The 26,545-nt window shown below is 37.6% G+C and overlaps 1 protein-coding gene and 1 pseudogene across 1 annotated transcript in view; both read left to right on the top strand.

The window, feature by feature from the left end:
- Nucleotides 1-26,545, top strand: part of C1H11orf65 (chromosome 1 C11orf65 homolog) — a 103,122-nt gene that overhangs the window by 24,714 nt on the left and 51,863 nt on the right. The window contains exon 3 of the mRNA XM_061144294.1: nt 17,446-17,535. Within this exon, the coding sequence (XP_061000277.1) occupies nt 17,446-17,535 (90 nt within the window). The remainder of the gene's footprint in view (nt 1-17,445; nt 17,536-26,545) is intronic.
- On the top strand, nt 18,939-19,980 carry LOC133064485 (large ribosomal subunit protein uL30-like; annotated as a pseudogene).

The raw sequence follows: 26,545 nt of genomic DNA, 5'->3' as shown, positions 1-26,545 counted from the left end.
TAAATGTCCTTTGTGGCATTTTTTCCCCAGAATAGGGCACTCTTCTCTGCACTGAGAACCAGTTGAGGCAGATAGCCTTTCCGTTTTCTTCAGTGGGCATCTGAACCTGTCTATCACCTTTTAGTTGGCAGAAACTGCTGCTTCTATTATCTTTACGTTTTTAAAAGCCAAACCTTTTTCTAAAAATATCAAACCATCCTTTGCTGGAATTAAAAATTTTCAGGTTTAGATTCTTTTGCTTAATGTTTTCATGTAATGACTTCACTTTTCCTTGAATCACATTAGAGTCTGTAGGTATGACTTCTTATAGCAATCCTGCCCCCACATAAAAGCTGCATTTTCAATTTATGACAAGAAGGTACTTTGCAAAAAGTACAAGGTTTTCACACCGGATGTCAAAGCCGGAGTGAGAGCTTCACGAATTTCTTTCCTTTTTTTTTTTTTTAAACAATGGTCCTTGTAGTTGTTCAGTAGCTAACTCATGTCCAACTCTGCAACCCCATGGACTGCAGCATACCAGGTTTCCCTGTCCTTCACTATCTCCCGGAATTTGCTCAAGCTCATGTCCATTGAATCAGTGATGCCATCCGACCATCTCATCCTCTGTTGCCCTCAATCCTTCCCAGCATCACGGTCTTTTTCAATGAGTTGGCTCTTTGCATCAGGTGGCTAAAGTGTTAGAGCTTCAGCCTCAGTCCTTCCAATGAATGTTCAGGGTTGATTTCCTTTAGGATTGATTGGTTTGATCTCCTTGCTGTTCAACGGATTCTCAAGAGTCTTTTCCAGCACTACAATTTGAAAGCATCAATTTTTGGTCAGCCTTCCTTATGGCCCAATTCTCACATTCATATATGACTATTGGAAAAACCATAGTTGACCATATGGATTTTGTCAGCAAAGTAGTGTCTCTGCTTTTTAATACACTGTCTAGGTTTGTATGGCTTTCCTCCCAAGGAGCAAGTGTATTTTAATGTCATGGCTGTGGTCACTGTCCACGGTGATTTTGGAGCCCAAGAAAGTAAAATCTGCCACTATTTCCATTTTTTCCCATCTATTTGCCTTGAAGTGATGGCATAGATGCCATGATCTTAGTTTTTTGAATGTTGCCTTTCAAGCCAGCTTTTTCACTCTCCTCTTTCACCTTCATCAAGAAGCTCTTTAGTTCCTCTTCACTTTCAGACATTAAGGTGGTATCAGCTGCATATCTGAGGTTGATAATATTTTTCCTGGCAATCTTGATTCCAGTTTGTGATTCATACAGCTTGGCATTTCACATGGTGTACTCTGCATATAAGTCAAATAAGCAGGATGACAATATACAGCCTTGACATCTCAATTTGGAACCAGTCCATTGTTCCATTTCCAGTTCTGACTTTGCTTCTAGACCTGCATACAGGTTTCTCAGGAGGCAGGTAAGGTAGTCTGGTATTCTCATCTCTTTAAGAATTCTCCACAATTTGTTGTGATCCACACAGGCAAAGGCTTTAGCATAGTCAATAAAGCAGAAGTTTTGCTGGAATTCTCTTGCTTTATTTATGATACAATGGATGTTAGCAATTTGATCTCTGGTTCCTTTGCCTTTTCTAAATCCAGCTTGTACATCTGGAATATTTTGGTTCATGTACTGTTGAGCCTAGCTTGAAGGATTTCGAGCCTTACCTTGCTAGCATGAGAAATGAGCACAATTGTGCAGTTGTTTGAACGTTCTTTAGTGTTGCCTTTCTTTGGGATTGGAATGAAAACTGACCTGTTTCCATCCTGTGGCCACTGCTGAGTTTTCCAAATTTGCTGGCATGTTTGGAGAGTGCAGCACTTTAACAGTATCACTTTTAGGATTTCAAATAGGACAGCTGGAATTCCATCACCTCCACTAGCTTTGTTTGTAGTAATGAATCCTAAGGCCCACTTGACTTCACACTCCAGGATGTCTGGCTCTAGGTGAGTGACCACACTATTGTGCTTTTCTGGGTCATCAAGACCTTTTTTTGTACAGTTCTTCTGTATATTCTTGCCACCTCTTCTTAATCTCTTCTGCTTCTGTTAGGTCCTTGCCATTTCTGTCTTTTATTGTGCCAATCTTTGGATGAAATGTTCCCTTAATATCTCTGATTTTCTTGGAGAGATCTCTAGTCTTTCTCATTCTATTGCTTTCCACACTATTTCTTGGCATTGTTCCCATAAGAAGGGCTTCTTATTCTCTCCTTGCTATTCTTTGGAACTCTGCATTCAGATGGGTATATGTTTCCCTTTCTCCTTTGCCATTCACTTCTATTCTTTTCTAAGCTTTTTGTAAGGCCTCCTCAGATAACCATTTTGCCGTCTTGCATTCCTTTTTCTTTGGGATGGTTTTGATCACCACCTCCTGTACAGTGTTATGAACCTCCATCCATAGTTCTTCAGACGCTCTATCATATCTAATCCCTTGAATCTATTTGTCACTTCCACTGTATAATCATAAGGGATTTGAGTGGTGCTAGTGGTAACGGACCCACCTACCAACGTAGGAGATGTAAGAGATTCGGATTCAATCTTTGGGTCAGGAAGATCCCCTGGAGAAGGGCATGGCAACCCACTTTGATATTCTTGCCTGGAAAATCCCATGGACAGAGGAGCCTGGCAGGCTACAGTTCACAGTGTCACACAGAGTCAGACACAACTGAAGCAACTTGGCACGCATGCATACCTGAGTGACATAGTGGTTTTCCCCACTTTCTTCAATTTAAGTCTGAATTTTGCAATAAGGAGCTCATGATCTGAGCCACAGCCACCTCCTGATCTTGTTTTTGCCGACTGTATAGAGCTTCTGCCTCTTCAGCTGCAAATAATGTAATCAATCTGATTTTGGTATTGAGTATTTGGTGATGTCTATGTGTAAAGTCATCTCTTGTGTTGTTGGAAGAGGGTGTTTGTTATGAGTAGTGTGTTCTCTTGGCAAAACTGTTAGCCTTTGCCCTGCTTCATTTTTTGCTCCAAGGCCAAACTTGCCTGTTATTCCAGGTATCTTCTGACTTCCTACTTTTGCATTTTAATCGCCTGTGATGAAAAGGACATCTTTATTGGGTACTAGTTCTAGAAGGTCTTGTAGGTCTTCATAGAACCATTTGACTTCATCTTCTTTGGCATTAGTGGTTGGGGAATAGACAGTTGTCCTTAGACTGGATTAATTTATCTTAAAATGGCTGGTAACTGCAGCTGCAGGCTTCACTGTACAGTACATATTAAGCGATTCAACTTTTCTTATAATGTCATGAATGCTGCTTCTTGGGAACACACACTTTCATTATCACTAGCAGCACTTTGTATGGGTGTTATTCAAGGTTTACACTAAGCATGATGAAAAATACATGAGACCCATGGGAGATCACCTTTTACTGTGATATGCAATTTATTGGAGAGGTGCTAATCATCTCTACAGCATATTAAGCAGATACTCTCAACACTTGTGCTCACTGCAGTAGCAACAGTAGGTGGCTATAAATTTATTACCATGGTAAAGTCTGTTCTACAATTAATTTTATGCAGGTATGTGTAATATTGCATCTTTACAATTGTTTACAATTCTCTCAACTGCAAATGGCACCATGTTCAGTCTGTGTGTGCATAACTTTTGATAAATTTTAAGTTTTTATAATAGATTCATGTGTATTTTATGGTAGCAAATTGATAAGATAAACTGGTATCTACATATATTTAATGCTGTCATGACAATACCTTTTTCTTTGTTTTCTTATATTTCTAGGCCATGCAGTTTACCTGTAAGTTTTTTCAAATTGTTGTAAATCTCCAAAACTTTTCCCAATATGTTTATTGAAAAAAATCTGCATATATATGGACCCACACAGTACAAACCATATTGTTCAAGGGTCAACTATAATTAAATGTCCAGAATAAGCCTTCTTTTGAATCAGAAGCCAATAACCAATCATGTTACCTCCAAATTCATATTATTGTGGGTGGTTGGCATTATCATAGGGTATATAATTATGGAGTATTACTGTTGTATCATATATTTTTGGAGGATTAATATTAATATTCACATATTAATAGATTTATTCATAATTATTCATGTTGAGTCACAGAGATAGCTTAGTTTTTTGTTTTCTTTTGCTCCCTTTCAGGGTGACATTCAAAAAACTTAAGTCAGATCAGGTTACTCCTCTAGTCTAACCCTTCAGTAGCTTCCCATCACAGTTACAATAAAATTCTAACATTTAGCATGTACTGTGTAATCCCATTACCTTTCTGCTTTTATCTCCTACTACTTTTTTTTCTCTACAGTTGGCTACAGTCACACTGTCATTCTTCCTGTTCCAGCGTCCTATTTCATTGCCTTCACACTTGCTGTTCTGTCTTCCTAAAACACTCTGTGTATATAAATAGCCCACTCCACTTCACTCAAGTTTCTGCTTTAAACAGCAATGAATTAATATAATATAGAATTTGGGGGGCTTCCCAGTTGGTGCTGGTGGTAAAGAACCTGCCTGCCAATGCAGGAGACATAAGAGATGTGGGTTCAATTCCTGGGTCAGGAAGATGCCCTGGAGGAAGGCATGGCAACCCACTCCAGTATTCTTGCCTAGAGAATTCCATAGACAGAGGAGCCTGGCAGGCCACGGTCCATAGGGTTGCATAAAGTCAGAGACAAATTATGCAACTTAGCATGCACGCACACATGTAGAGTTTTTAGCCTCCTTTGTCATTTATTATATTATTCCCGCCAATAGGTATTTATTTAAAACTATTTTTAACCAGTACATGATATTAATGAAAAGTTAAAATCTGCCTCTAATCCCCAACATCCATTCTGCTAAGCTCAGTCTAGACAAGACTAGTAAAGCAGCACTAAGAACAAGATTATTCAGAAGACTGAGATCCTTATGAGTGGTGTCTGATATACGTACAGAGGCATCTGTTGATGCCTCTAGATTGGTAGATTCCAGTTTATATACTCCAGTTTCTAGAATGTTAAGCAAATGCTATTGACATTACATGAAATATATGTAACTAAATTAACACCTGAACCTGATTCTAAGACCAAACTGACCCTGATTCCAAGATGAATTTTCAGTGGTAAAGAAACTTTTGAAAAATTTTATTTCCAATGGGTTGCAGACTATTGCTCTTGAAAATAAAATAAAAATGAATTACTAGAAAAAGAAAAAACATAACAAGGATCTACAAACTTACTGATTGTGTATATGTGCGTGTGTGTGTGCACACACTCACACCACAATAATGTCAAATTGCTATAAAATCTTCAAACTACTCTCGATTTCTGTCTTTGTTTCTCTTGGTAACATATAGCTCAGAGACTGGCATAGGTTTATGGACCACATTCAAAATAGCATAGCTTTTAGGGATCCACCTACAGGAGACTCACTCAAACCCCTCATGCCCTCTCCCTCCCCCATCCTATTTCTGCTAACTTTTCAAGTTAAGCCTGCAGTGAATTTTTCTCCTGCTGGTGATGAACTAATTTTAAAAAAACTTTATTATTCAAGTAGTACATGTTCATTATAAAAGTAAATGAAAATAAACATATTTTAAATTCCTCCTTAATTCTATCATCACTATCAACATTCATATTCATATGTACATAGTTGTGCATATACATGTGTTTGTGCTCAGTTGCACATTCCTGTCCAACTCTGCAGCCCTCCAGGCTCCTTTGTCCATAGTTTGCCAGGCAAGAATACTGGAGTGGGTTGCCATCTCCTATTCCAGAGAATCTTCCCAACCCAGGAATTGAACCCATGACTCTTGCATCTCCTGCATTGGCAGGCGGATTCTTTATCACTGTACCACCTACAGTTATCTATTTGAATAGAGCAGGGAGAAGCTAACATACATAACTTTTGAAACTGTTTAATAAACTGCTTTTTGAAAACTGACATCATAATATAAAACATTTTCCATGTCAGTGTGTGCATTTACAGCATCATTTTGAATATTCTCATAGGATTCTATTGTTATGACAGCATCATAATTTATTTAACCAACTTCTTATTCTGTTAGCCAGCATATTATTTATTGATCCGCTATTCTTTAGCTACAATTGAGAATGTTTTGAGGGAAATTATCTATTTTGCATAAATTAACACAGGAAGCCAGACATCCCTATCTTTCACTATCTCTTGGACTTTGCTCAAACTCATGTCCATTGAATCAGTGATGCCATCCAACCAACTCATCCTCAATTCATCCCCTTCTCCTGCCCTCTGTCTTTCCCAGTGTCAGTGTCTTTTCCAATGAGTCATCTCTTAGCATCAGATGGCCAAAGTATTGGAGCTTCAGCTTCAGCATCACTTTCCAATGAATATTCAGGGTTGATTTCCTCTAGGATTGATTGGTTTGATCTCCTTGCTGTCCAAGGGATTTTTAAAAGTCTTCTCCAGCACCACAGTTTGAAAGCATCAATTTTTCAGTGCTCAGCATTCTTTATGGTCCAACTCTCACATGACTACGGGAAAAACTATAGCTTTGACCATATGGACTTTTGTTGGCAAAGTGATGTCTCTGCTTTTTAATATGCTGTCTAGCTTTGTCAATGCTTTTCTTCCAAGGTTTAAGTGTCTTTAATTTCATAGCTGCAGTCACTGTCCACAGTGATTTTGGAGCCCAAGAAAATAAAATTTGTCAGTTTCTATTTATTTATGTCTTCTTTTATTTCATTCAGCAATGTTTTGTAGTTTTCAATGAACAAGTCTTTAACTTCCTTAGTAAAGTTAATTCCTCAGTATAATATTTTATTTTCTTTGATGCTATTGTAAATAACTATTTTTATAATTTCCTTTCCAGACTGTTCATTGTTAGTGTATATTAATAGAAATGCAACTGACTTTTGTGTGCTGACTGTATCCTACTACTTTGATGAATTTATTTAATAGGACCAGAAGCATTTTTTTTGTGAAATCTTTAAGGTTTTATACATATAAGATGTTTTCCGTGAACAGAGATAATTTTACTTCTTCCTTTCCATTTGATGCCTGTATTTCTCTATCTTGCCAAATTACTCTGGCTAGAACCATGAGTATTATGTTGAAAAAAAAGTGGCAAAATTGGATATCCTTGCTTTATCCTGGTTTCAGTGTAGTTGCAGCCTTTCACCACTGGGTATAATGTATACTGTGTATAATGTATACTGTGTATAATGTATGCTGTGGAATTTTAATTTATGATTTTAATATGTTGAGTTGGTTTCCTCCTATTCCAAATTTATTGAGGAGTATTATCATGAAAGGGTGTTGAATTTTATCAACTGCTTTTCTTACATCAATTGAGATAATTATGTATGTTTTTTCCTTCATTCTGTTAATGTTCTATATTGATTGATTTTTAATACAATCTAGTAGGAAAAATAGATAAATAAATGAAATCAATAAAACTTCAGCGGTAGCCTACAGGAAATACAATATTTACCATCTGAGGTGTGGTCAGATCAATACTAGTAGAGGTCCTAAGACTATGCTTAGAGGTAGACACAGTCCCTACATCCCTAATGTTAATTCCGATCCAGATTAAGGTAGACGTTATAGGACTTCATCTTAAAACTTCCATTACATGACCTCTGGGCTTTCTGATTTGTATATTTTTCTACTAATTGGGCCACTGGGTTGGGAAGATCCCCTGGAGAAGGGAAAGGCTACCCCCTCCAGTATTCTGGCCTGGAGAATTTCATGGACTTTATAGTCCATGGGGTCACAACGAGTCAGACACAACTAAGTGACTTCCACACACACATGCGCGCACACACACACTACTAATTGAGGACTCAGAGATTACATCTTGTTATATGACAGCTATCAGATGGGATAATCCAATGTTCTAAGTGAAAATTTATACATTTTTTTACAATTCACTTTATGTAAACTAAAGAAAAAACACCAAAAAGTGATTTAGCCTATTTCTCCCACACTCCACTGTCTCTCCACCTCTGGAAGTTACCAGTCTGTTCTCTGTATCTATAAGCTTGGTTTTTTAATTTACTTATTATTTTAGATATTATATATAAAAGAGATCATATAGTATTTGTCCTTCTCTGACTTATTTCACTTACCATAATGCTCTTGAGGTCTGTTCATCTTGTCACAAATAGAAAAATTTTCTTATTGTTTTATGGCTGAGTTATATTCCATTGTGTATATATTCCACATCTTCTTTATCCATTCATCCATCCTTGGAATACTTAGGTGTTTCCACATCTTGGCTACTGTAAATAATGCCGCAATGAACATGAGGTGTATATATCTTTTTGAGTTAGTGTTTTCATTTTCTTCAGGCAAATGCTTAGAAGTAGAATTGCTGGGTCATATGGTAGTTATATTTTTATTTTTTTGAGGAAACTTCATACTGTTTTCTATAGTGCTTGTACAAATTTACATTCTGCCAATAGTGCACAATGTAGAGAAAAGGGTCTCCTTTTCTCTACATCCCTCACCAACACTTATTATTTCTAGTCTTTTTTATAATAGCCATTCTAACAGGTGTAAGGTGATATCTCATTGCTATTTTGATTTACATTTCCCTGATGATTAAGTATGTAGAGCATCTTTTTATGTACCTGTTGGCCATCTGTATTCTTCTGGGAGAATATCTATTCAGATCTTCTGCCCACTGGTAAATTGGATTGTTTGTTTGTTATTGAGTTATATGAGTTTTAAAACATATTTTGGATACTAGCCCCTTCTCAGATATATGACTTACAAATATTTTCTCCCATTCAGTAGTTTACCTTTTCATTTTGTTGATGGTTCCTTTGCTCAGAAGCTTTTAGTTTAATATAGTCCCACTTGTTTGTTTTTGCCTTTTTGTTGCTTTTGGTGCCATATACAAAAGTCGTTACCAAAACCTATGTCAAGGGGCTTACCACCTGTGTTTCCTTCCAGAGTTTTATGGTTTCAGATCTTATGTTCAAACTTTTAATCCATTTTGTTTGGTTGTCTTCTTAATATATATCTTTCATTGAAGTATCATTGACTTATAATGTTTTAGATGCACAGCAAGGTGATTCAGTTTTCCATATACACATATATTATTTTATATTACTTTCCATTATAGGTTATTATAAGATATTAACTACAGGTCTCTACACTATACAATAAACCTTTGTGGCTTGCTGCATATCTATTTTTAATTAGAAATCTAGCGTTCTATCCATACTAAGTCAAACAACTGGAATCAAAGTCATGAATGTTTAACAAAAATTGATCAGTTTTCTAAGGTATATATGTTATACATATATATATGTATGTATACAGATCACAATAAACTGTGGAAAATTCTGAAAGAAATGGGAATACCAGACCACCTGACCTGTCTCTTGAGAAATCTGTATGCACGTATGCAGAAATCTGTATGCAGGCCCGTTAGAACTGGACATGGAACAACAGACTGGTTCCAAATAGGAAAAGAAGTATGTCAAGGCTGTATATTGTCACCCTGCTTATTTAACTTATATGCAGAGTACATCATGAGAAATGCTGGGCTGGAAGAAGTACAAGCTGGAACATGATTGCCGGGAGAAATATCAATAACCTCAGATATGCAGATGATACCACTGTAATGGCAGAAAGTGAAGAAGAACTAAAGAGCCTCTTGATGAAAGTGAAAGAGGAGAGTGAGAAAGTTGGCTTAAAGCTCAACATTCAGAAAACAAAGATCATGGCATCCATTCCCATGATTCATGGCAAATAGATGGAGAAACAGTGGAAACAGTGGCTGACTTTACTTTTGGGGGCTCCAAAATCACTGTAGATGGTGATTGTAGCCATCAAATTAAAAAACACTTACCCCTTGGAAGGAAAGTTATGACCAACCTAGACAGCATATTAAAAAGCAGAGACATTACTTTGCCATTGAAGGTCCGTCTAGTCAAGGTTATGGTTTTTCCCCTAGTTATGTATGGATGTGAGAGTTGGACTATAAAGAAAGCTGAGTGCCAAAGAATTGATACGTTTGAACTGTGGTGTTGGAGAAGACTCTTGAGAGTCCCTTGGACTGCAAGGAGATCCAACCAGTCCATACTTAGGGAGATCAGTCCTGGGAAGGACTGATGTTGAAGCTGAAACTCCAATATTTTGGCCACCTGATGCGAAGAGCTGACTCATTTGAAAAGACCTTGATGCTGGGAAAGATTGAAGACAGGAGGAGAAGGGGATGACAGAGGACGAGATGGTTGGATGGCATCACCGACTCAATGGACATGAGTTTGGATAAACTCCGGGAGTTGGTGATAGACAGGGAGGCCTGGTGTGCTGCGATCCATGGGGTCGCGAAGAGTCATACATGGCTGAGCGACTGAACTGAACTGAACTGAACAGTCTTTTGGTGAAATCTTTAGGGTTTTCTTTGTATAATATCATATAGTATCATGCAATTGGTGTGAAGTGACAGTTTTACTTCTTCTGCTCCAATCTGGATAACTTTTATTTTTTTTTCCCTTAGCTAAATGCTCTGGTTAGGACTTCTAATACTGTGTTGAATAAAAGTGCTGATTATGGGCATCCTTGTTTTATTCCTGATCTTTAATGAAATGCTTTCAGTATTTAATTATTGAGTATGATGTTAGCTGTGATATTTTCATGTATGACCTTTATAATGTTGAAATATATTCCTCTTTATATGGGCTTTTAAAAACAGAGACATTGCTTTGCCAACAAAGGTCTGTCTGGTCAAAGCTGTGGTTTTTCCAGTAGTCATGTATGGATGTGAGAGTTGGACTATAAAGAAAACTGAATGCCAAAGAACTGATGCTTTTGAACTGTGGTGTTGGAGAAGACTCTTGAGAGTTGCTTGGACTGCAAGGAGATCCAACCAGTCCATCCTAAAGGAAATCAGTCCTGAATATTCATTGGAAGGACTGATGCTGAAGCTGAAACTCCAGTACTTTGGCCACCTGATGTGAAGAACTGACACATTTGAAAAGACCCTAATTCTGGGAAAGATTAAAGACGGGAGAAGAAGGGGATGACAGAGGATGAGATGGTTAGATGGCATCACCAACTTAATGGACATTAGTTTGGGTAAACTGCGGGAGTTGTTGATGGACAGGGAGGCCTTGCATGCTCCAGTCCATGGGGTTGCAAAGAGTCGGACATGACTGAGCGACTGAACTGAACTGATATTGGCTTTGTTGAGAACATTGATTGATATTTCTATTGTGAACTATCTTTGCATTCCAGGAATAGATCCAGTTTCCTCATTGTGACAATAATGATGATTTTAATGTGCTGCTGTATTCTCTTTGCTAGTATTTTTGCATCAGTATTCATAGGGATACTGGTCTATAGTTTCCTTTTCCTGTAGTGTCTTTATCTGGCTTTGGTGTCAAGATAAAGCTGGCCTCCCAGAATGAGTTAGGAAGTGTATCCTCCTTTTCAATATTTTGGAAAACCTTGAGAAGAATTGGTTCTTCTTTAAATGTTTCATAGAATTCACTAGTGAAGGCATCAGGCCCAGGGCTATTACTTGTCAGGAGATTTTTAATTGCTGATTCAATCTTTTTACTAGATGCAAAAAAAGCATTTGACAGAATTCACCATCTGTTCATGATAAAAGCTCTCACCAATGTGGGGATAGAGGGAGCATATCTCAACATAATAAAGAACATAACATTTGCAGCAAACCCACAGCTGGCATCAGACTCAATGGTAAAAATCTAAAAGACTTCCCACTAAATTCAGGAACCAGAAAGGGATGCCCACTCTTACCACTTATATTTAACATAGTGTTGAAAGTCCTTGGGGCTTCCCTGGTGGGTCTTGTTCACAGCAATCAGATAAGAAAATGAAATAAAATGTAGAGAAGAGGTAAAACTGTCACTATTTGCAAGTGACATAGAGAATCCTATAATCTCCACCACAAAACTACTAGAATAATAAACAAATTTAGCAAGGTTGCAGGGTATAAGAGAAGTATACAGAAATCTGTTACTTCTGAAATATCAGAAAGTGAAAGGAAAAAATCTATTTAAAAATCACATCCAAGAAAAATACATAGGAATAAACTGAAACCAAGGAGACCTATACTCTTTGACAGTCTCCAGAGAAAGACCTATACTCTGAAAAATATCAAACACTGATGAAGGAAACTGAAGATGATTCAAAGAAATGGAAAGATATACCATGGTATTAGATTGGAAGAATTAATATTGTTAAAGTGGCCATAGTACCCAAAGCAATACATAGATTTAATTCAATCCCTATCAATATACCCATGACAATTTTCATAGAACTGGAATAATCCTAAAATTTATATACATGTGATGAGAGCTCAAGATGGTACAGTAGGAAATGAGCCCGACCCTTCTTATGAAACCACTAAAATCACAACTAACTGCTAAATAACCATGATGGGGGGGAACCACTGGAACCTACTAAAAAAGATACTCTACATCAACAAAAAGAAGAAGAAGCCGCAACATGATGGTAGGACAGGCACAATCACAATAAAATCAAATCCCATATCCATTGGTGGGCTACCCACAAGTTGGAAAACAATTGTACCAGAGAGTTTATCCCACAGGAGTGAAAGTGCTGAACCCCCATCTGGCTTCCCAGCCTGGGGATCCAGCAATGGGAGGAATCCCCAGAGAATCTGGCTTTGAAGACTGGTGGGGTTAGATAATAGGACTTCCACAGAACTTCTGGGAAAAGAAATCACACACTTAGAGGATACACACAAAGTCTCATGTGCACTAAAATACAGGGGGGGAAAGTGACCCATAAGAATATTGACCTACCTTCTGCAGAGGTCGGGGGTAGCTGTGGCTCACTGCAGGGACAAAGACACTGGCAGTAGCAGTTTTCAGAAGTACCCATTGCCATGAGCCCTCCTGGAGTGCGCCATTAACTCCACCAAACAGCCTGTAGGCTCCAGTGCAGGGTCACCTAAAGCCAAACAGCCAATAGAGCAGGAACACATTCCCACCTATCAGCAGACAAGTGACTTAAACTCTTCCTGAGCATGGCCCTGCCAACCAGAGAGACAAGATCCAATTGCATCCACCACTGAGCAGGAACCAGCCCATCCCATCAGGAAACCTGCACAAACCTCTAAGACAACCTTATCCCACAGAGGCAGACCGTAGAAGCAAGAACTACAAACCTCCAGACTGTGGAACAGAAACAACAATCACAGAAAGTTAGTCAAAGTAAAACAGCAGAGGACTTTGTCCCAGATGAATGAATAAGATGAAACCCCAGAAGAACAACTAAGTCAAGTGGAGATAGCCAACCTATCAGAAAAAGAATTCAGAATAATAATAGTGAAGATGAGCCAAGATATTAGAAAAAGAATAGAGGCAAGGATCAAGAAGATGCAAGAATTTGAGCAAGCTCCAGGAGTTGGTGATGGACATGGAAGACTGGAGTTCTGCAATCCATGGTGTCACAAAGAGTTGGACAGGACTGAGCGACTGAACTGAACTGAGAAAGTTGGCATGAGGAAACCTACCTCAATACAGTGAAGGACATATACAATAAACCTACAGCTAGCATCATACTTAATGATGAAAAGCTGAAAGATTTTCCTCTAAGGTCAGGAACAGTCCACTCTTGCCCCTTTATTCCGCATGGTTTTGGAAGTCCTAGTTATGGCAATCAGAAGAAAAAGAAATAAATGCAGATTGGAAAAGAAAAAGTTAAACTGTCACACTTTGCAGATGACGTGATACAATATATAGAAAATCCTAAAGACACTATCAAAAACTATGAGAGCTCATCAGTGAATTTGGTAAAGTTACTGGTTAGAAAATTAATACAAAAATCTGTTGCATTGCTGTACACTACAATGAAAGAGAAATTAAGCAAACAATCCCATTTACCATTGCAACAAAAAGAATAAAATGCCTAAGAATAAACCTACCTAAGGAGACAACAGCCCCTTACTCCAAAAACTGTGACACTGAAGAAAGAAATCAAAGATGACAAAGTAGATAGAAAGATAAACCATCCTCTTGGGTTGGAAGAGTCAGTATTGTCCAAATGACTATACTGCCTAAGGAAATTTAATGATTCAGGGAATCCATATAAAATTATCAATGGCATTTTTCACAGAACTAGAACAGAAAAATCTTAAAATTTGTTGAAGACACAAAAGACTCCTAATAGTGAAAGCAATATTGAGAAAGAAAAACAGAGCTGGAGGAATAAGGCTCCCTGACTTCAGACTCTACAATGCTGTAGTCATCCAATCATTATGGTACTGGCCAAAAATATAAATACAGATTAACAGAAGAGGATAGAAAGTCTAGAAATAAGCCCACACACCTATGATCACTCAGTCTTCAACAAAGGAGCAAGTCTATGCAATGAAGGAAAGATAGTCTCTGCAATAAATGACCCTGGGAAAATTGGACAGTTACATGTAAAAAAAATAAAATTAGAACATGCTCTAACACCATACACTAAAGTCAAATGGATTAAAAACCTAAATGTAAGACCAGACACTATAAAAGTCTTAGAAGAAAACCTAAACATAACACTCTGAGATAAATTGCAGCAAAATTTTTTTCTGTCTCCCAGTGTAATGGAAATAAAACAAAAAATAAATAGGACTAATTAAACTCAGAAACTGTTGCACATCAAAGGAAATGATAAACAAAACAAAAAGGCAACCTATAGAATGGGAAAAAAAATTTGCTAATGATGTGACCAACAAGGGATTAGTCTCCAAATTTACAAATAGTTCATGGAGCTTAATATCATAAAAACAAACAATCCAATCAAAAGATGGGCAGAAGACCTAAGTAGACATTTCTCCAAAGAATACATACCTATAGCCATGAAGCACATGAAAAGATGTTCAACATTACTAACTTAGAGAAATGCATATCAAAACTACAATGAGATATCACCTCACACCAGTCAGAACTGCCATCATTAAAAAAACAAAAACAAAAAACCAGAAACAGTAAATGTGGGAGAGGGTGTGTGTGGATAGAAGGTAACCCTCTTATACTGTTGGTGGGAATGTAAACTTGTGAGCTACTTTTGAGAACAGTATGGAAGTTTCTTCAAAAACTAAAAATACAGCTAACATAATCCTGCAATCCCACTCCTGGGCATACATCCAGATAAAAACAGGTATCCAAAAGGATTAATGCACCTTTTTATAGCAGCACTGTTTAAAATATCAAAGACATGAAAGCAACAGAAATGTCCCATCAACAGGTGAATGGATAAAGAAGATGTGTACATATATACAATGGACTATTACTCAGCCATTAAAAGGAGTGAAATAATGCCATTTGCAAGCAACATGAATGGACCTAGAGTGAAGTAGGTAATACTGAGTGAAGTAGGTCAGACAGAGAACAACTAATATGGATGATTTTGCTTATATGTGGAATCTAAAAAAAAAATGATACAAATGAACTTATTCACAAAACAGAAACAGATTCATAAACTTAGAGAATGAATTTATGGTTACCAGAGGGGAAGGATGGTGGAGGAGGGATAGTTAGGGAGTTTGAGACTGACATGCACACATTACTATATTTTAAATGGATAACCAACAAGGACCTATTGTATAGCACCAAGAACTGTGCTCAATATTTTATAACAGTCTAAGTGGGAAAAGTATTTGAAAAAGAATAGATATATGTATATGTATAATTGAATCACTAGATTGAACTAGTGAACTAACACATCATTAATCAACTATACTTCAAGATAAAATAAAAAGTTAAAATAAATTTTAAATGGAACTGCGAAAGATCCTGAATTCTGAAAACAATCCTGAGAAAAAAGAACAAAGCTGAAGTCATAACCTCCAGGCCTCAGATAATACCATACAGTCATTGTAACAGTTTGGTATTGGCACAAAAACAGACATATGGATCAATGGAAAAGAATAGAGAGCCCAGAATTAAACCCACACATCTACCATCAATTAATTTACAATAAAGGAGGCAAGAATACACCATGAAGAAAAGACAGTCTCTTCAACAAGTTATTTTGGGAAAACTGAACAGTCATTTGTAAAACAATGACATTAGGACATTTCCTCACACCATATACAAAAACTCAAACTGGTTTAAAAACTAAATGTGAAACTTAAAATCATAAAGTTCCTAGAAGAGAAAATAGGCAGAATACTCTTAGATATAAATTATAACAATATTTTCTTGGATCAATCTTCTAAGGCAAAAGAAATAAAAGCAAAAATAAAAGCAAACACCAAATAGGCCATAATTAAACTTAAAAGCTTCTGCACAGCAAAAAAAAACCATCAAAAAAACTAAAAGACAACCTGCAGAATGGGAGAAAATATTTGCAAATGGTATAAACAATAGCGGTAATATTCAAAACAGGTAAATAACTCCTACAGCTCAATATAAAAAAAACAAATAATCCAATGTAAAATATAGGCAGAAGACCTGAATAGACATTTAGAAGACAGACAGGTGGCTAACAGGCACTTGAAAAGATGATCAGCATTGCTAATCATCAGAGAGATGCATATCAAAACTATGAGATATTATATCTGTCAGGATAGCTATCATCAAAAAGTTTACAAGTAACAAATGTTGGTGAGGTTGTGAAGAAAAAGGAACCCTCATACACTGTTGGTGGGAATGTAATTTGGTGCAGCTAATGTGGAAAACAGTATGGAGTTGCCTCAAAAAACTAAAAATAGAACTATTATATGATCCAACAATTCCACTGCTGAGTTTCATTTTCAAAGAAAATGAAAACAAGAATTCAAAAAGATGTATGCACCCCACTATTTTTAGCAGCATTATTCATATTTGCCATGATAGTGAATCAACCTACATGTCCATCCACAGATAAATGGATAAAGAAGATGTGGTATGCATATATATATATATACATATATATATATAGTGGAATATTACTTGGCTATAAAAAAGGACAAATTTTGCCATTTGCAATGTGAATGGACCTAGAGATTATTATGCTTAGTGAAAAAGTCAGACAAAAACAAATACTCTATATTATCACTTATACGCTGAATCTAAAAACTAAAACAAATGATGTATACAACGAAACAGAAACAAACCTACAGATATAGAGAACAAGCTAATGGTTACCAGTGAAGAGTGGGAAAAGGCAAGGAACAAAATAGGGGGTAGGGGGTTAAGAGATACAAATTACTATGTATAAAGTAGAAAAGCAACAAGGATATATTTTATAGCAGGGAAATACAGTCATTATTTTGTAATGTTAAATGGAGTATAATCTTTAAAAATAATGAAAAAAATATATTGTAAATCAACTATACTTCAATAAAAAGCAAATTGGAACAGAGGCTATCAGTTAAAGGTGTCAATTTTAATGTTTATTTTAGTTATTTTGATGCCAAGTATCATTTTCAGTATTTCCTTTGTACTTTCTATTTGATTTTCATGTAGTTCTAGTGACAGTTTCATGATGGAGTATACAAAGTAATTTAAAATTTACTCCTTTGTTTATTTTATTTTAGGACTTTCACATGGCTTTGAAACAGGAATCAGAATTTGAAAGGAAAGACAGAGCTGCCAGAGTCATTCAGAAGGCCTGGAAAAGTTTCCTTGTGAGTTTTTTTCTTTTTTTACAGCTTTATTGAGATATAATTGATATATAGTTCAACTGTTTATAAAATTCAGTGGCTTTCAGTATTACTGTATTAAAGAGTCCTACCCCAGCATTTGCTTGATAAGTATAGGCTTTTTTTAAGTTTGAAAAAGTTAAAGGTAATTATCTTATTAGCCTCACAAACATTTACTGAGTTTCTGATCTAGGTCAGGTACTTTGATAATAGCCACTATAATGAAATCATCACTTGTTTGGTTTTCACCTCTGAAAACTTTGTTTCTTGACTCTGGAATCAGGTTTGCAAGCAAGTGTTAGGGATACATTCACTCAGTAAATATTTATTGAGTACCTACACTTGAGGACATAATGCATATCTGGATTAATGTAGTAGTTTCTTGCTGTGTTACAGTATGCTCTGTGGTCTTATCCAATAAGGAATATTCCAAGTTGATTTACTGGATTAGGTGAGAGCCAAGAGGCAAAATGAATTCTCTTCTCTCTAGGAGAGTATCAACACTCTGTGTGTAAAGTGGCATGTCTGTTTCTAGCACACAAAAATAATTTCATAACAGTTAATGATGTCTTGAAAAATAGTTTCCATTATTTGCCTATATTAGGGCATAGCAATTGATTTCCAACACTAAAAACAATTTCTTCTTTAAAATCTATTATTCCTTTGTTGGAAGTGAAGTCACTCAGTCGTGTCTGACTCTTTGCGACCCCATAGACTATAGCCTACCAGGCTCCTCTGTCCATGGGATTTTCCAGGCAAGAGTACTAGAGTGGGTTGCCATTTCCTTCTCCAGGAGATCTTCCCAACCCAGGGACTGAACCCGGGTCTTCCGCATTGTAGGCAGATGCTTTACCATCTGAGCCACCAGGGAAGTCCTTTGTTCCTTTGTTGGTATCTAACAGCATGCTTATCATCTAGGCCTAAGCTTTTCTGTCATTTGTAATTTGTTCTCTTCCACATTCAAATCCAATCAGCCACATACCTTTGAACACGTATTACATTCCTGACACTGCGCTAGGCTCTTTAAAATACATCCTTGAATTTAAGGAGCTTCAGTAGAAAAGCCTTGTATATAAACAAGTGTGTGTGTGTGTTTTAATAAAATGGTAGACTGAGCACACATTTTCACTTTCTATCCCTCTAGAATCCAAATGAAGTGACAATATACTGAAAGTTCACCCAAAACAGAAAGGGGAGTTCATGAGCAAATAAGAAATTTTATCTTATGTCTGGAAAACCAAAAATAAATGGTAGTATCTTATTGGACATATCTACGTAGAAGATTTACCTAGACATACTTAAAGAGGCACTAATGAGATAGCCTGTTTCTCATTGGAACCCTAGGATTTAGTAATTCTAAAGGGCTAAAAGGAAAATGGCTATAGACAATGGGGCTAATTGAAGGTCTGTATATGTAACAGTTATGCCAATTGTCTCCAATGTCACTTAAGACCAAAAGCTGCAGGTGGGTGGATATGTCTTATTAGTCAAATATCTGCTGGTAGATGGATATTAACTGTTGGGCCTAAGAAGAAACAAACCCCGAGCAACCTGAAGTGTTGGGAAGATGGTGCAGCAAGAGCCAAGAAAGAAAGATCCCTTTGGTTCCAGAAAATGTCCTGAAAAACAGGAAGGCTTCTCAGGCCCTCAGAGTCACCCAGGCAAAGGAGGAGCTTTTGCAAAGGAAAGAGCAAAGGAAAGAAAAAGAGCCCAAGTATAAGCAACTAGAATAGTTCCTACATAATTCCTGACATCAGCTGCATGACACAGTGTGACTCTAATGACTAGAAGTGAAACCTCACAGCTTGGAAGTGCCAGATAAACATTCCTTGGTCTTTGTTGTATGCACACAAAGGATTAATGGGGTGAATTTACTGGTGCAGAGGACCATTGCAAGACTTCATCTGAAGAATATTTTCAGTGGTATCTTTATGAAAGTAACCCCTTAAACTATGAAAAATCTTTGTGTAATGGAAACTTACATGACCTGTGCTGTGTGCTTAGTCACTCAGTTGTGCCCAACTCTTTGTGACCCCATGGACTGTAGCCTACCAGGCTCCTCTGTCCATGGGGATTCTCCAGGCAAGAATACTGGAGTGGGTTACCATGCCCTCCTCCAGGGTATCTTCCCAACCCAGGGATCAAACCCAGGTCTACCACATTGTAGGTGGACTCTACCATCTGAGCCACCAGGGCAGCCCAGGTGACCTAGGGATTTCCAGATCTGAAGCCTGTTCAGGAGCTCATCCTGAAACACAGACAAGCCAAGATCAAGAATAAAGTCATCTCTCTGACACAGTGATTGAGGAGCACCTGGGGAGGTTTGGTGTCATTTGCTTGGAAGACCTCATTCATGAAACTGTCTTCCCAGGAAAGGATTTTCAGGTTCCAGTGCCCTTTGCAGCTCTCAGTGGCCTCTCACACTACTAGGTGGGCTTACCTGGCTAACGAGATGAATGTGTCAATCAGGTTATCTGGCAGCTGAACTAAAGCCAGTATATCTGAAAGCACAGGGCATTGGAAGACTGTGTTTTTGTTTTATGAATTTGTTACCCTTTATCTAGTCAAGGCTATGGTTTTTCCAGTGGTCATGTATGGATGTGAGAGTTGGACTGTGAAGAAAGCTGAGCGCTGAATAATTGATGCTTTTGAACTGTGGTGTTGGAGAAGACTCTCGAGAGTCCCTTGGACTGCAAGGAGATCCAACCAGTCCATCCTAAAGGAGATCAGTCCTGGGTGTTCATTGGAAGGACTGATGCTGAAGCTGAAACTCCAATACTTTGGCCACCTATTGTGAAGAGTTGACTGATTGGAAAAGACCCTGATGCTGGGATAGATTGAGGGCAGGAGGAGAAGGGGACGACAGAGGATGAAATGGCTGGATGGTATCACCGACTCGATGGACATGAGTTTGAGTAAACTCCAGGAGTTGGTGATGGACAGGGAGGCCTGGCATGCTGCGATTCATGGGGTCGCAAAGAGTCGGACACGGCTGAGCGACTGAACTGAACTGAACTGATCTTCAAGGAAGATTATTTTCTGCTATATCTTCAGAAACTGGATGTCAAGGGTCAAGGAAAAAGATGATAATATTCACAGCAGGCACTTTTCATCCCACCTCAGTTCCAGGGAAAAGTTCCTGTGTGTTTTCTGTGATGACCACTGTCCACCACTGAAACCAGCAAAAGACTCTGTAGGGGAGGGAGTCTTGTCTTACCACATCTTCTATCCTGGAGTTTATTGTTGGTGAATTAATACCCAAGAATGAATACAAGATAACAGTGGACCAAGCCCAGGGCCTTCTTTTCGAAAGATCTTGAAGTACAGTTAGAAAAAAGTACAGAAAAACAATGCTTGACTGTCTCTGCTGTGAGTCATGTTCTAACTTCAGTGACAGCTTGGCAAGCTCTCAGATATGGCTGGCTCTAGGTGACGTATCTGGTGGCTTCCTCATTCTTGCCTGCAACTCTAGTTGCTGTTCTCTATCTCAGAATTTTAACCTACTCTTGGCTCTATGAGAAGGGATGGACCCTTTCTCTAGGAAAACATGCATATACTCCAGTTTTTTCTTGGAAGTTTAGGTTATTTGTAGATCCTTCTCAGGGACCCAGGCATTGTATGTAAAGAAACCTTGCACTCTCAGACTCTGACCTTGCCAGTCTCTTACTTGCCAGTTATCCAGACTCTGAACTTGCCAGTTTCCTCTGGCTCCATGCGCTGTGGAAGACCAAAGGTTACCAAAGTGGTTGTTTTCCCTTCAAGCCAAATGGGGTGTTTCCCATTAAGAACATGGTGGTAGTCCTATGCTTTCCCGGTGGCTCAGCGGTAAAGAATTTACCTGCAATGCAGGAGACTACAGTTCAATTCCTGGGTTGGGAAGATCTGCTGGAAAAGGGAAAGGCTACCCACTCCAGTATCCTTGGGCTTCTCTGGTGGCTCAGCTAGTAAATAATCTGCCTGCAATGTGGGAGACCTGGGTTTAATCCCTGGGTTAGGAAGATCCCCTGGAGAATGGAAAGGCTACCCACTCCAGTATTCTGACTTGGAGAATTCCATGGACTGTGTGGCCCATGGGATTGCAAAGAGTCATACATGACTGAACAACTTTCACTTTCACTTTTCACTATGCCATTTATGACTGGGAAATGCCCAACACTTATCTCTTTTGGGCTTCAAGATGGAATTTTCTGGTTTCCCTGGTGATCAGTCCTCTTCTTAAAACCCAAATCAGAATCTGAAAAAGAATGGATACATGTATATGTATAACTGAACCACTTTGCTTTATACCTGAAACTAACATAACATTGTAAATCAACTACACCCCAATATAAAATAAAATTTCAAAAAACAAAATGAGGGACTTCCCTGGCAGTCTAGTGGTTAAGACTCCCCACTTCCAATGCAGAGGACATGTGTGATCCCTGGTTGAGGAACTAAGATGCCACATGCCACAAGGCATAGTCAAAAGAAACAAATGCTGAAAGCTTATCTCTTTAAAAAATTTACATGAACCATCTGGGAAAGCTAGTTCTAGCATGAATTTGATACTGTATAGTAAAACCCTCTGAATTTTAGTATTTGAGAGATTTCTGGCTTAATAACTGGCTACCTGACTACTTTCTTTGAGAAAGTCTGTTGATTAACTTATTCCACCCACTTCACAAATCTCCAAGGCAATCTTCTCATTCAGGAGCATGAACAGTGGGAAAACAGTAGATTTACTCAAAAGCACAGACTATTTATACTAGCTCCCTAGAAAAATTGACATGGACCTTCATTCTTCACTACTAATGGGCAATCACCTGGCATTTAAGGAAAACCAGTGATATAGAAACAGAAAAAGAAATAACAGAATCTGAAGGAAATAAAATTGGTAATCAATTTAGCTTAGATCAGTATGTTGAATGGCTTTTGAAGGTTTGTATCTGGAGATGAAATGGTACCCCATGCGATAGACAGTGTGACCTAGAAGCTGAATTTAAAAAGAGATTAGAAACTCTGAAAAAAGAACTAAGAAAGTGATGCTGCAAATATAAGGCAGATTAATATAGTTCCAATTCTCTATGTAAAGAGAATACATTTGATCTTGATTCAGGTGGCCCAGGTGACTTCTTAATAAGGATTGCATAATTTAGCATATTATGTGGCCCTATAATTGAATAATTTGCACAATCATAGTAATGTGAGTACAGAATTTTTCTATAATTTTAAATATCTTTATCAAAGTAATATGTGTACTTCTTCAAAATAAGCAAAATATGTAGAACTTACGCTAAAAAGCAAGTCTTTACCCCATCTCACTTCTTTCCACCTTCTTTCTCTTAAAGCCACCACTTTTAACTATTTTTTATTTTAGATCTTCTAGTCACTAGTTTCATGCTTCTGAATAATGTGCTTATTACCTTTTACTTATCAGCTTTAGAAGTGAACTGTTGACTTTCTGCAAAGACAATTAAGAATTTATCTTACTTATCCTCCAAACCCCTGCTTAACTCCCCTCTCAGTATCAAGAGTCATTATTTTAAATCCTCTATTTCTTACCTTGTTTCTTTAAAGACTTTTGTTTCTTGTTCCATCATGCTACACAGGATCACTTGACTCCTCACTGTATATGATGAGGATATAAATATCCCTAAATTTTTCTTCACATATCTCCCAATATTCCAGTCTTTAAGTTATATCACCTCTATTTGTCATTATTCACTTGGGGGAGTTTTTCAGATTTTCTGAATATAAATCCTTTATTGATATAAAATATTTTCCAGGGTACCTCATTTCTCTTGTAAAGGTGTTTTTGATAAGTTTTTAATTTTAATAAAATCCATTTTTTTCTTTTAATATATATATATATTTTATTGACTGACAATGTTTCAGGTGCACATCAAGATGATTCAGTTATACAAATACACATATATCATTTTTGAAATTATTTTCCACCGTAGGTTATTACAAGATATTGACTATGGTTGCCTAAGCTGTACAGTAAGTCTTTGTTGCTTGTTGCATATCTAGTTTTTAATTATAAATCTAGCCTTCTATTCATATTAAGTCAAATAAGTGGAATCAAGATGTCATAATTTTTTTAGTTAGGCAAAAATTCATAAGTTTTCTAAAATATATATATTGTACATACTTATACATATGTAAGGAAAATTTTTTCTACTACACTTGATAAAGGCTTGAGAAAGAACATCAAAAAAAAAGAAGAGATGTAGAAATTGGAGAATGTAAACTAAATGAAATGGGAGTACTGAATATGAAATAGAAAAAGTGAAACTAACTAGATAAAAGTAAAAGAGCCTATAGTCCAGTTGTTTTTAAACATGGCTGCTGATTAGAAACATATCTGGAGCTCTGGAGAAAAAAGCAATACCTGAACATTTGTATTTTCAAAAAACTTCAAGATAATTCTGACATGCATTCGGATTTTAAAAAGTGATTACAGGTTTTTCTATTAGATCCCACTTTTGATGATATAGAGTTATATTATTTTTCTGTTGACCAATCATGATACAATGGTATTAAGTGAGTAATAGTTACATAATCACAAGAGTAAAAGATGTTTATTAATTTTCACAATCAATAGCCAGACAAAAAGATAATTACAATTGCAAGCCATAATGGGAACATGATTAACTTAACAATATAAAATAATTACATACAATATGAGGGGGTCAAGCAGAGTGATGTGGTAAGTGGTGCATATATGCATATGTTTTCATTGGCTCAGCCAGTCTATGTCTTTTGGTTGGTGCATTAAACCATTTATATTGAAGGTAATTATCAATACATATGATCCTATTATCATTTTTTGGTTTGTTTTGGTTTGGTTTTATTTTGTGTAGATCTTTTTCTTCTCTTGTGTTTCTGGCCTAGAGAAGTTCCTTTAGCATTTGTGGTAAAGCTGGTTTGGTGGTGCTGAATTCTCTTTAACTTTGGCTTGTCTGGAAAGCTTTTGATTTCTCCATCAAATATGAAGGACAGTCTTGCTGGGTAGAGCATTCTTGGTTGTAGGTTCTTCCCTTTCATCACTTTAAATATATCATGCCATTCCATTCTGGCTTGTAGAGTTTCTGTTGAGAAATCAGCTGATAGCCTCATGGGAGTTCCCTTGTATGTTATTTGTTGTTTTTCCCTTGTTGCTTTTAATATTTTATCTGTCTTTTATTTTTGTCAGTTTGATTATTATGTGTCTCTGTGTATTCCTCCTTGGCTTTACACTTTTTGGGACTCTCTGTGCTTCCAGGACTTGGTTGACTATTTCCTTTGCCATGTCCGGGAAGTTTTTAGCTATTCCTCTTCAAATATTTTCTCAGCTCCTTTCTCTCTCTCTTCTCCTTCTAGGACCATTGTAATGCGAATGTTGTTGCATTTAATGTTGTCCAAGGTGTCTATTAGGCTGTCTTCATTTCTTTTTATTCTTTTTTCTATATTCTGTTTTGTGGCAGTGATTTCCACCATTCTGTCTTCCAGGTCATTTATCCATTCTTCTGTCTGTTAGTCTGATATTGATTCCTTCTAGTGTATTAGTCATCTCTTGTTGTTTGTTCTTTATTTCTTCTAGGTCTTTGGTAAACATTTCTTGCATCTTCTCAATTTTTGCCTCCATTCTTTTCCTGAGGCCCTGGATCATCTTCACTATCATTATTCAGAATTCTTTTTCTGGAGGGTTGCCTATCTCCACTTCATTTAGTTGTTTTTCTGGGATTTTATCTTGTCCCTACATTTGGGACATAACTTTCTGTTTTTTTTCATTGTGATTAACTTTCCTTAATATGGTTTTTGTTTTAGCCACTGTGAGACTGTGCTTCGTCTATCTGACCTCTGATGGATGAGGCTGAGGCTTGTGTAAGCTTCTTGATGGGAGGGATTTGTGTTGGGAAAAATAGTCTGCTTTGGTTGGCAGGGCCTTGCTCAGTAAAGCTTTAATCCAATTATCTGCTGATGGGTGGAGTTGAACTCCCTTCCTGATAGTTGTTTGACCTGAGACAACCCAGCCCTAGGGTCTGTAGGCTCTATGGTAAGGTTAATGGTGAGCTCCAAGAGGGTTTACACCAAGGGGGAGCTTCCAATGCCCCCATCCCTGTGGTGAGCCCCTACCAACCCATGCCTCCACAGGAGGCCCTTCAACATGAGCAAGTAGTTTGGTTCAGTCTCCTGTGGGGTCACTGCTCCTCTCCTGTAGGTCTTGGTGTACACAAAATTTTGTTTGTGCCCTCCAAGATTGTAGTCTCTATTTCCCCCAGTCTTCTGGAAGACCTATAATCAAATGCCACTAGCTCCCAAAGCCAGATTCCCTGGGGATTCCCAGTCCCCTTTGTCAGATTCTCCAGGCTGGGAAGCCTGACGTGGGGTTCAGAACCTTCACAATAGTGCAAGAACTTCTTTAGTATTATTGTTCTCCAGTCTGTGGGTCACCCACCCGGCAGGTATGGAATTTGATTTTATCGTGATTGAGCCCCTCCTACTGTCTCTCCATGACTTCTATTTTGCCTGTGGGTGTGAGGTATCTTTTTTTGGTGTGTTCCAGCATGCTCCTGTCAACGGTTGTTCAACAGGTTTGGTTTTCTCACTGGAGGAGATGAGCACACATTCTTCTACTTTGCCATCTTAAACCAGAAACCAAAATCCAGTTTATCACTTGTTATTTATGATTAGTGCTGTGTGTCAATTTAAAAAATGTTTATATAGAAAGTACTGCCATCAAGATGTCAAAGTTCCAGCTCTCCCAGTGTTTTGGGATATTTCCTGGGAGCTGCATACAGGTCTTGCCTCATGGGGATCACTGGGGGAAACTGAAGGGCTTGATCGCTGCAGATTAGAGAGAGACAGAGCAAAGAGGGGTGGGGCTGACAGCAGTCTTTACTCAGACCTTGGCAGTTTGAACTACTGCTAACAGCAACCCCTGAGCAGAGATCTCAGCCAGGCTCTGCCCATCTACTGAGCTGAGTCAGTGGCCTCATCTGGCCAGAGAACTCAGTTGGCAATTCTACCT

The sequence above is a fragment of the Dama dama genome, chromosome 1, assembly GCF_033118175.1.
Source record: "Dama dama isolate Ldn47 chromosome 1, ASM3311817v1, whole genome shotgun sequence".
NCBI lineage: Eukaryota > Metazoa > Chordata > Mammalia > Artiodactyla > Cervidae > Dama > Dama dama.
Note: the sequence above shows the minus strand (reverse complement) of the source record. Positions and strands in the feature narration are given on the sequence as shown.